Here is a 12,468-nt window from a genome sequence, read left to right as displayed (position 1 = left end):
ATTTTTGGGTGTGTCTATGAGGGTGTTTCCAGAAGAGATTAGCATGTAAGCCTGAAAGGACAGGGTGGGAAAGATCCACCCTCAGTATGGGCAGGCACCATCCAATCTGCTGGGGGCCCAGAGAGAACAAAAAACAGAAGAAAATGCAAATCTTCTCACTCTATTTCTACTGGAACTGTGATACGCTCTTCTCTCCTATCCGTGGATGTCTGAACTCAAGACTCTTTGGCCTTTGAGTTCCAGGACTTACATCAGCGGCACCTCTGGCTCTAAGGCCTTTGGTCTTGGACTGAGAAGCACACCCTCGGCCTCCCTGGTCCTGAGGTTCTTGGACTTGGACTGAGACATGCTACCAGTGTTCAGTTTGCAGATGGCTTGTTGTGAGACTTCTCAACCTTCACAACTGCATGAGCCAGTTCCCCTAAGAAATCCCCCTCATATATTTATGCACATATCCTATTGGTTCTGTTTCTCTGGTGACACCTAATATACTGGACTTCATTAAAATTAAAAATTTCTGCTTTGTGAAAGACACCGTCAAGAGAATAAAAAGATAAGTGGTAAAGTGGGAGAAAATATTTGCAAAAGACATATCTGATAAAGGACTGTTATCCAAAATATACTAAGAACTTTTAAAACTCAACAGTAAGAAAACAACCTGATTTTAAAAATGAATCAAAGATCTTAGACACCTCACCACAGAAGATATGTAAATGGCAAATAAACGTATGAAAAGATGCTGTACAAAATATGTCATCAGGGAAATGCAAATTAAAACAATGAGATACCCTGCATACCTATTAGAAAGGCCAAAATCCAGAACACTGACAATACCAGATGCTGGAAAAGATGTGAAGCAACAGGAACTCGCATTCTTTGCTTGTGTAAATGCAAAATTGTGCAGCCACTGTGGAAGACAGTTTGGTGGTTTCTTACAAAATTAAACATACTCTTACCTTACTGTTCAGCAATTGTGCTCCTTGGTATTTACCCAAAGGAACTGAAAACTTATGTCTGTATAAAAACCCACACATGGATATTTATGGTAGCTTTATTCATAAGTGCCAAAACTTGTAAGCAACCAAAATGTCCTTTAATAGATGAGTGAATAAATAAACTATGACACAGGACTGGCTGGTTAGCTTAGTTGGTTAGAGCGTGGTGCAGGTAACACTGTGGTCCAGGGTTCAATCAGCTGCCAAAAATTTTTTTAAAAATGTATATTGTTGAATTTACTAATTATCCTGATTTGAGAAAATTAAAAAAAAAATTAATTAAAAAAAAAACCCAAACAAAAAACTATGATATATCCAGACAGTGGAATAGTATTCAGTGCTAAATGAGCTATGAAAAGACATGGAGGAAACTTAGATGCTTTTTACTAAGTGAAAGAGGCCAATCTGAAAAGGCTACATACTGTGTGATTCCAACTGTATGAATTTCTGGAAAAGACAAAACTATGGGGACACTGAAAAGATCAATAGTTAACAGATATGAAGGGTGAAGGGAGGATGAATAGGAGGAGCACAGATGGTTTTTAGGTCCGTGAAACTATTTCTATGGTACTATAATGGTGGAAACACCTCATTATACATTTGTCAAAACCCATAGAATGTACAACACGAAGAATGAACCCTAATGTAAACTATGGACTGGGGGACAATGACGTTTCAGTGTGGGCTCATCAGTTGTAACGTATGTTTCACTCTGGTGGGGGATGTTGATAATGGGAGGCTGTGCTTGTGTAGGGGTAGGGGGTACATAGGAAATCTCTACCTTCTGCTCAATTTTGCTGTAAACCTAAAACTACTCTAAAAAATAAAGTGTATTTTTAAAAAAATACATGTAAAGGGCTTCTGTCAGAGCTCAGTACATAGTAAGCAATAATTTTAACTATAATTCCATTTATTATTAATAATTAGACATTAACAGTGAAGCACATTCAAAAGACTTGGCACAAAAGTTTTTAAGGATTGCTTTCTAATTAATTGATGTTTCCTGCTAACTTTGAAGGTATCGCTTTATTTTATCATTTTTACAGTGCCACCTCTTTGTTTAATATCTGGACCAAATACGCCCCCAGGCTGCCAGCTGACTATTACAACGCGAAGCTTCTGAAGGTTGGAGATAGCCTTTGTCAAATGAAAGTAAGTGTCTTTGGAGCAAAGAGAGCCAAAATGAAACTCATTTGACTAATTATTATTATTATTTGGTTTGACATATTCCTATTTTGATTTTTTTCCTTAGAAAAAAAAAAAATACGTGCAAATTTGAATGAGGTGCAGTAACCCAAACAGTGTTTGCCTTTTGATTTTGTAGTTGAGGTTCCCCAGAGGTGAGAAATGCCAGAACAGACAGGCAGCTGGCTGGGGAGGGGCAGGAGCACAGCCCGGTTGACAGAGGGTGTGGTAGGTGCACAACAGGAAACGCTGAGTCATCATGTTCCTACCTTACACAAAGGAGCCCAGACACCACTTCCTGTTGTTTTTCACATGGCTGGCCTTGCCCAGCGACAACCCTCATGGCTCCTGGCCTTGCTGCTATGTTGCCTGGTTCCCAGTGCCCTGTTTCAATGACTTTAAGCTCCTTCTTAATATTTTGCTGTATGTAATTATGGCCATCATTCCTGCATGCCCTGTTTCTTGCTCCATATTGTATTCCAAACTGAGTTTGTGCTCTATTCGTAGTCCCGTATGAACGCTTAGGTCTTGGAATACTGTAGACGTGTGGGCTCAGTTCGATAAGACCACACCATGGCTGGGTTTTCAGTTAATGATAATGTGCATTTTCCCCTGAAGCTTTGGCATAGGTCCAAATTATTCTAAGTTGTGTCAATGCTGGACAAAGAGTTATTTTATCCAAAGGGATTTTTGGCCAGACACGGGCAGTACTCAGTGTTTTCTCAGTCTTTGGTTTCTCAGCTTCATTTTGCTTCTCCATTTCTATTTTCTGGACTGTAATCCTTTTGGTCAGGAAGTCAGATTTACCAAATAGAGGGTCAGATATGAGGAACTTTCATAATGAAGAACTAAGATCTATTTTCCCCTGCCAAAATTAGACAAGAAACTTAGCACCATGTAAATGGACTATGGTTCTTAGAAACTTGAAAATATAGGGTCTGGAAAACTACAGAAAAAATCCAAAGCAAACAGATGAGATCCAGCTTGTAAGCTACATTCATGTGAAGAAGTAACAATTTGGGCAATAAGGAGAAAGCCCCTCTCCATCTTTCTACTTCTCAGTATAAGCAGCTGGTGATACAAAGCACAGATTATTGTCTGAGGAGTATTCAGGTGGGTGGGGTGGACATTGGTGGAGGGCGGAGGAAGGAGCATGTTAGAAGCTGCTAAAGCAAGTTGGTGATGGGTAGTAGCTAAGGATTCAGAATGTGCCAGATAGAAAGGCCTGGCTGGGTGGGATATTTTAAAATTTAATTAAAGGAACAAAGAAAATGTTTTATCTACTTGTTGCTGTTGGGTAAGTAAGTTGGCCACTGAAGGTATTTATAATCCTGAAAATGATCTTGAGTTGTTATTTTGCTTTCTAGCCTCTCTTTAATTTTATTTTAGTTATGGTAAAGATCATCTTGGGGAATAACCATGTTTCAAACTTACATTTGAATTTTTTTATATTAATCAAGTTAGAATGGGAAAGATCCAGAATTTATTAGTGAGGATCTAACAAGCAAGTCAGGAGAAGTATAAACAAATCAGTGTTTGACTGTGGAAGCCTCCCAAGGGGCTAGGTAACTGACAGGCCGTTCACAGGCTGCTTTTCCTGGACACACAGTTGCAGGGGAGGAAGCTGAGGAAGAATTGCAACTGACTCCTGTTTACAGCCCTGCTCACGTCCCCTGCCCCCAACTGCCCAGCTCAACTGTACCCTCGGGTTACAGAAATGAGGCCTCTGACTCTAATGGGGACATAAGCATGAATTTGAATTTGAATTTAGATTAAAAAGAATCCCATGGCTCAGACTTTTTTTTATTTGTCCTGATGCAGCTTCAGAGAATGTTGACAGATGAAAGAGAGTTCACTCACCATCTGTATTTAATTTCTTTCTTTCCTTCTCTTTTTTCTTCTTTCTTTTACCCTCCCCTCCGCTCCCCTCCCTCTTTCCTTTTCTCACTCATTTTCTCCCCCCCCCTTTTTTTAGCTTAAGCAAGGCTACACATCTTCCTCTTTGACTGAATGTGTGGGTTACCATGATCTGGTGATGTTGAGGTTTAGGGCTTGGATTTTGAGAATATGTAGATATTACCACACACAGTACAATAGTGAATATTCTCATCTTTGTGATCATCATGGTCCCATCTCACAACAGACTTGTGAGAATTAAATGAAATAATACACATGAATTGGGCAGTGCGGTGTCTGTCACCTAATAATGGGTTTGGAAAACGGTGATGTAGTAATAGTAATAATCAGCATTGATACTATTAAAATAACATGAATATTACTTAATAATGATAAGCAAAATGATATTTTGAATCTTTAATCAAGTCCTCATTTTATTTCAGGAATACAAACTGGCCCTTTTACAGTGCTATGGACGATATCTTCAGCAGTTTAGTACCAATTTTGATGAGAATAAAGTGGATGTGAATCAATTCAAGACTGTCTTTTTTCCAAAAGGCTTTGGAGATGAAACTGCTGGACTTACAGTAAGATGACAGAGGCAGCTAAAGTAGATACAATTTATATTAGTTGTATAATATATCCTTTAGTCGACAGCTTCTAAATGTCTTTCCTTTGCTTAGCATAGCATTTAGCCATGGGCTATAAGTTGCTTAATAAATACTTTCAGTGCTGGATAAGAAAGTGAACTTATTAAACTTTGTAAAGGTGCTTTGGAGATTGTGTCGCTATAATAATCTAGCAGATGGTTATTGTTATAATAACTAATATTTGTAGAGTGCTTCTAATTTACAAAGTACTTGGAAAACATTTGATCCTTACAATACTGTTATGAGTTAGATACTATTATTATCCCTATTTATAGAGAAAAATAAATCTGATAATGCAGTTAGTGTAAAAAAGTGGCTCTTGAGATCAGACACCTATCTTTTGGTAGAAAAATTTTATACTTTATTTCTGCTATACCAGTATTACTATGTTAAGGCTATCATTGATTCACTGGTTGTATAGTTACCATGTGTTAGGTATTTACCTCTGTTAAATGCTTTATATGAATTATCATCTTGCAGCCTCATTACAATCCTAGGGGGTGGGTAATATTGTGTCTTTCTTACAATGAGAAAACTGAAGGTTATTATACATTAAGAAACCAGCCCCCTTAAAGCAATGGGTTGGTGTTTGAGCCTTGATCAGTCTCACTCCAAATCTATGTTATTCCAAACTTAATGATTATTCAAGGCCTTGGAAACAGTATGTAGTAAATCAACAGAATATCTTGAAGCATGTTTGGGGGACCATTGAATAATTCAATTTGGCTGTGCCATAGATGCATGAATGATAATTTTGGGCAGTGTAGGCTAGTACCCCACTGGGGAAAAGTTCTCTCATCACCTCCCTGTTTGTAGCTTTCACCACTCTACTTTCCAGTTTCCACACTTCATCAGAATTAATTTCTAAAGTGTAAATCAATCATTTTATTCTACTGCTCTTTGACTTTGCCCTTTGGCTAAAGTCCAGATTCCTTGGAATGACATGGAATGCTTTCTGTGTTCTGATCCTGGGCCACCTCGTAGCCTCACCTCTTTATCTTAAACCTTCTTATCTAAACTTACAAAAGACTTTCAATTCAGTAATCACCCCAGCTACTTTAAGCATCACTAATGCTGCATGTGCCTGGAATGCTTTTCCCTCTGCCAAGAGCAGGGGCTGTTTTCTTTCTCATCTTAGAGCCCCTCTTGCCTAGCAGAGTATGGCAAATACAGGAGGAGCTCAATAACATTTGCTGGGTGAATTGTGTAAATGCTCATAATTATACGTGAATCAATAAGTAGGTTAAAATGCCAACTGAGTGAGCTTACAAAAATTCATTCAATTCTATATTCTTGGTAATAGGATTTTTGTACATTTTTTTGCTTTTAATTTCTTTCGACTAAGGAAACCTAATCTTAACTAAATAGATGTTTTAAAGAAACCTACCTTATCATGTTTCTTTTTATACTAAGCTATTAAATTAAGCATAATTGTTTCCATTTTAGTTTTTTACTTTTTGAGAAATGCTTTCCAAAGTTGCATAAACCTTATTTATATTCTTATTTATATTTTCCCGTGTGTTTCAGTTTCATGCTTTAAATGGCAAAAATATGTGTGACTACCAGCTGGTCTGTGACAGTGATGTAAACCTGCAGAATAAAGAATCTGTGACCCACTGTCTGCATATCTTGTCCTCCTTAAGGCTCATCATGCAGGTGGCTCTGCCACAGGAGCACCTTTGCTGGATTATCTACAATGGTATATATCAATGTAGTTTCTTTCCCATTCTGTCTTTCAGATAATTATTTAAATGCCAAGTTTCACAGTAACTTGATTACCTTGTGATTTGAAATGTACACATTTCATAGTAGGATGATGGTGAGGTTTTTTTACATTTGTATTACATTTTAGTTTTCCATGGTAAGTATGGACTTATAAAGCATGTCTTTGGGTTTTCCAGTGAAGGAAAGGTCAAAGGCTGTGGGGATAACCAGTTTGGGGTGTATAAAAAGTAGAGGCCACAGTTAAGAAGTGGGGCAAATGTAAAGTATAAGTGGGGAAGGATCAAAGGACCAGTGTAGGTTAGGTTGGTTCCAAGCATCATCCATGCATGTATTTGGTCCTCTCCTCAAGGCTGTCTATGTAGCACTTTCTCCTCCTACCTGTTTTTGAGTGAGGATCTGGGAATGTGTGTGTATATACACACACACATACATACAGCACATACATGTGTGTATATATATATATATACACACACATACATGTACATAATACATATGTCTAAAGACATGAATCTTAGCTATAAAAATGTAACATTTGTTTTTCTCTATTTTAAAGTTACAATGAGTCATTTACTGCATTGTTCTCTGGATGATTCCTTTAAAAGAAAATAATAATGACAGTGTGTTTGATGTGCATAAGAGCAAGGACAAAATAACTTTAAAGAAAATGTATTGAATTTCCCCTCATCCATGGCAACTGAAAGTATATTTCCTAGCCTTTTCATTCCTTGCCCACCCCAAATCATGTTTTGACATTTTGATTGAAATTAGCCTTTACATTTGCTGCCAGAGATGAGGCCAACTTTGGTGAGATTTTTTGGCTCAGTGATTGTTAAGCTTTTGTGCCTGATCGTGCTCAAGAGGATCCATGATTTCCTGACTCATCTCTCCACCCAAATTGCTCACAAATCTTGGCGGGGACAGACAGAGGTGGAGCAGCGGTTCTATGCTCAAGAGCGAGTGGCAGACGCAAGGGCTGGGCCCTGTAGTCAGGTCTTGCTTGAGAGGTGGAAATGATGCAGCCTGATTCCCTCTCATTAATCTTTTCAAGATCACACAAAAACCCTAATATACTTTTAAAAAATGATTAAACGATTTCTGTGTCTTCTATATCCTTTTCTTGGTGTGTGCTTTTTATTTATACAAGTGGTATTGTGCTCTAGATTTTATTGTTTCCTAAATTTTTTTCCACTCAATACTATGATCTTAGAGTCTAGCCAGATTCCTGTATGTAAATCTAATTTGTAAACTCTGCCTGCTGGATTGTGTTCCAGATATCCATGTACCCCCAAGGATGGGCACCTGCTTTTCCCTACCTCTCTAATTGTACAAATAATTCTGCAGTGAATATCCTTGCACATGTCCTTTTATAGACCTGTGTGAGAGTTTTCTGGGATCTATGCCCAGGAGTAGGATGCTGGATTGTGGGAGATACACATACTTAGTTTCACTAACTCCTGTCTCTGTTTTAATTTATGCATCTAAAAATTACCAAGTGCCTACCATGTGCCAGGCATTGTTCTAGGTTCTAGGGACATAGGAGTGGACACAGACAAAAACCCTATTCTCATGCTTACGTTCTACTTCAGGGAGATGATAAATCAAAACTAAATAGTGTCAGATGGTGATGAGTGCTGTAGAGGAAAAATAATGAAGGGGATAGAGCAGGGACTGGGCTGGGGGTGGGCTGCAATTTTAAAGAGAATTGTCAGGGAAGACCTCGCTGTGATGACAGCTAAGCAAATGCCTGAAGGAGTTTGGGGAGTGAACCATCTGGATATTTGGGGGAAGGGAATTCCAACTGGGGGATTAGCATGTACAAAACCCCTAATGTTTTGACAATTTGGAATTTAACAAGTCAAAGAAAAGACAAATTAAAACCTACTCTATCTACTTTTAATTGACCGTTATACATACATACCCTTGATTTCTTAAGATATTTAACCATTTTTGATTCTTTCATAAAATCTAACTGGGTGTATGAATGTTAAATGACATCTTACTTCTCAACTAACATGAACACAAGTATTTTAGGCCCTCGAATAGATTATTTTTATGGTGGCCATCTTTGATAAAAGGAATCACATGACCAGGCAATATATTCATATTAGGGATTTGGTCAAAAACAAAACAAAACAAAACAAACTTCCAGAGATATCCTGAGATCATAAAGATTCAGTGTATCTGTCATCCTGTACCATTTACTCTCTCCATCTGGCTTCTGCAGTGAGAATTTGTGAGCCACGCGAAGACCCTGAGCTATTGAAGGAGGTCACTTGTTGTCAGGATGAGCTAGCACTGGGAAAGCTAAAGGCACATTTTTGAAATACAGAGGGCCCTTGCCGTTCTTGAGGGCAGTCTCCTGAGGTCTTCTTAAGTCCCCCAGGTCCCTGTTGACATGTTTTTACAGGCTCCTGGCTTACACCTGAATCACATGTTTTGTGAATAGGCATGTGTTTCCTGTGCCTATCCTTACTTGGTGACTATATATTTTTCTACAAAGAAACACAATTATACAATTTTATTTTCAAAGATTAAGAGTAGAGGTCAACAAAGCCAAGTTGATGTAAATATGCTGGGCTTGAGCTGTTACTAGCTGAGTTGCTTCTTCACCAGTAGATCCTAAGTGAAGTAAATAATTACATGTCATGGGAGCAGTCACACTAAGCATGCTGAGACCTGGAATGTTAAGGATCAATTCATTCTCTATGAAGTTCATGGTGCTATAAGTGTTTAAGATTCTATTCCATTTTTTTTTTTTTTTTTTTGCCACTGTTTTGTGTAATTAATGTTTATTATGCCTACAAGTGTGTTTTAATCAAGTGATATGTTTTGGAGCAGCTGCTGTTTTTTCAGACAATTTTAAAGTTCAAATGGGAACATAAGATTTATACTTGTTGAATTTTGATGGTTATGGATTTAAAATCGGATATTTTATAGAAAATATTTAGCCTACTTGCTGTTACAATTACATTCCTTTTTAAAGAGTATGTTCATAGCTTGATAATGTCCTTTGTATACAGACAGATGTATGGTGATGTTGATCTAAATCCATACTTTCAACCCTGCCACAAGCCTTCTACCCTCTTTGAATTAATGTCCTGACATAAAATTATACTTAAATGATCTTCCATAGGTGTTGGAATGTTATTTTTTATTAGAGAGGACTTTTTTATTACATGTGACTTACCTTAATAATGGGATAAATGTTATATGAAACTGTGAATGAATATAATGTAACCTGCTTATGTATTATGGTTTTAAAATTATTATTAGTTTCCTTGTTGAGTATTGTGCCATGATGATTAAATATGTATCCTAATCTTATTTGGAGATAAATCTTTAGTTTTTCAACCATAAGGAAACCATGGGAACCAATAACATTTTATATGAATTAATAAAAACACATGATACATAAATTATGCCACTAAAAATGCTATTTTTGTTCAGTGTATTTCAAAACTTAAATTGCTTTTAAAATGAGACTAAAATATTTCTGTGTTAACATATTTAAAATATGAATATATTAGCTATTTTAATGATTTTGTCCACAAGTTACAAGAAAAATTATGATGATTATAACTTTCTACTAGTATCAGACTCTCTCATGAGATCACTTGTTTTGGGAACCACAGACCTACACCACAGAAACTGGAATATAAAATCTTCGTCATTTGTTTGTAAAACATGTTAATTTTTTCTCCATCTAGGTACCATATACATTTACACCATTTGCAGAAAATTAATGATCATAGGTCAGTCTTCCAAGGTATGAAATGTCCTGATAAAATATTTTTTCCTATATTTTCTGTTTTTCTTAAGACTTCTGTTACTTAGTGCATTGAATATTAAACAAAGAATATTTCGTGAATTACATAGCAAAATTTAATGGATATATATTATAGTTTTATTGTTCTTAGTTTTACTTTAATCGTGATCATATGTAAAAATGAGAATAATAAGGTGTAAATGAAAAGAAAGGGAATTCCTAAAATTGGTACACATTCTCCAGTGTCCCTCTGTCTTTCAGATAGTAACATCTGTCACACTCGCTACTGAACATCCATCTGGTTACTGTATCTCTAGGGTGACCATCTATCCTGGCTTGCCCAGGATAGTCCTGGTTTATGCCTGTTGTCCTGGAATAATTATGAATAATGCCCCCTTTGACTCTTAAAAGTGTCCTGGTTTGGATGAACTGTGGTTACCCTCTTTATGTCATGTTGTGGATCTTGGGTTTTATTCTGATTGAAGTGCTTGCACTTTGCTTATGGCCCGCATGCTAGCTGGATGAATTAACACCTGAACTCTCTAAGACAGTCATGAGCCAAGGGCAAGGACAATTTATTTTGTAGTAAGATTCTCACTTACTAGTACTCACTGCTCAGTTTTAGCTTGAAGAAGTTGCTGACCCTTCTGTTGACTTCTCTACAATGTTGGTAGCACTGTTGTCTGCAGGAGACATATTAATTCCCTGTATTCATTTTCCAGTTATTGGAACGTAGGCCAAGAAGGGCGAATATACTCTAGTTGAGACCCTGCTTGAGTTGTCACTGGCATCTGAAACATTCCTACTTTATTCTTTTTTATTCCATGCAAAACCTTACTCTGAATATTCATTCTAACACTCAGAAGAGATAATTTTTTTTTTCTTATTTCCTGAAAACAAAAAACAAGTATTTTAAAAGTCGGCAACACTTAAAAAATAAAAATGGAAGCAAAGATATTTGCATGCCCAATGGATAACATTAATTGTATGTTCTCTTTCTGTTTTATTCCTTAAATTAAAAATCTCTAATACTGACGGTGACTTGAACAAACTGTGCCAGTTTTGAGTGTGAATTAAATTGAGGGGAGACTGTCCCGTGTAAAATGTAAATTTGGCCTATAGACTATTCCAACAATTCTACATTCAGTTCCAGATGATTTCCTAAAAAGAATTTGCATACTCCTTTTGCACTTGCTGTAACAACAAATACCACTTCACAGAGCTATCACAGTCTAATCTACTACAGTGTTTGCCTGCCAGAGCTCTGAAGGGCAGAGATGTCTGTGCCAATATTTGACTGTTAGTGTTTGTACTTGTTAATGCTGAGAGAATTTTAATTTAATGTGATAGTCATGTTAAAATAATTTCTTATTTATAACCTATGTAAGACATCTCCTCTCCCCCTCATAGAACTTGAGTTTGTCTCTGACAGAATAAGGGGTGGAGGGGGCTATTTCTATCATCCCACTCTTGTTGGATGGGAACAGGGGGAGTGCGAGATGCAAGAATTTTGGGGTGACAGGTGGTTGTACAGTTGGCACCTGAAGATCAGGATGAAATTCTTTTGGTTTGTTCCGTATAATAAATTTCAAGGAAGTTAATAATTTTTACCCAGAAATTTCCAACCCCCCAGCTGGTAAAGTGATTCCTGAGCTGAGGCTGTAAATGAACTTGATGGGTCTGTTCAGTGGAGACAAACCCTTGGAGGTACTGCCATGTCTGAGTCCTCCTTGGTCTGGGGTACCCTAATTCTATAGTGACGTTTGAGTTCAAGTCTGTTATAGCATAAGACAGAAGGAGAAATAGATCCTCAGGCTGTTCTTGGTGTCATTCCAGAGCAATCTAAACTCCCATTTACATAGGATCTAGGCATTATGGCTACACTTTGTTTTTATTATTGGATCCCTACTGTGTGCTAGGTACTGTGTAAAGGGCTTTGCATACATAAGGCTCACCACAGTCTTATGTGGTGGGCACTACCACCACCCTCATCACCACCATCATCAACATTCATTGAATGAATGCCTCCCATCTGTCAGGTATGCTTCTAAGCACTTTTCTGTATTATATCATTTAGTCCTCGCATGCCACTTTAGAGAGCTGCTATTACTGCCTCCAGTTTATAGATGAGGAAGCTGAGGTTCCAAAAAGTTAATTTGCTCAAGGTTGCAAATCCAGACAGAGGTGTAGCTGAGGCCAGAGATAATGCAGACTGAACTGCCTCTCAACACCATTAGAATGATGCATGTCT

The 12,468-nt window shown here is 37.4% G+C and overlaps 1 protein-coding gene across 1 annotated transcript in view; it reads left to right on the top strand.

Moving 5' to 3' along the window:
- The window catches only part of CFAP54 (cilia and flagella associated protein 54), a 302,389-nt gene that overhangs the window by 6,185 nt on the left and 283,736 nt on the right, over positions 1-12,468 (top strand). The window contains exons 2-5 of the mRNA XM_063115642.1: positions 2,042-2,147; positions 4,520-4,663; positions 6,254-6,425; positions 10,159-10,217. Coding sequence (XP_062971712.1) covers positions 2,042-2,147; positions 4,520-4,663; positions 6,254-6,425; positions 10,159-10,217 — 481 coding nt within the window. The remainder of the gene's footprint in view (positions 1-2,041; positions 2,148-4,519; positions 4,664-6,253; positions 6,426-10,158; positions 10,218-12,468) is intronic.

The sequence above is a fragment of the Cynocephalus volans genome, chromosome 12, assembly GCF_027409185.1.
Source record: "Cynocephalus volans isolate mCynVol1 chromosome 12, mCynVol1.pri, whole genome shotgun sequence".
Lineage (NCBI taxonomy): Eukaryota > Metazoa > Chordata > Mammalia > Dermoptera > Cynocephalidae > Cynocephalus > Cynocephalus volans.
This window is presented reverse-complemented; position numbering and strand designations above follow the sequence as displayed.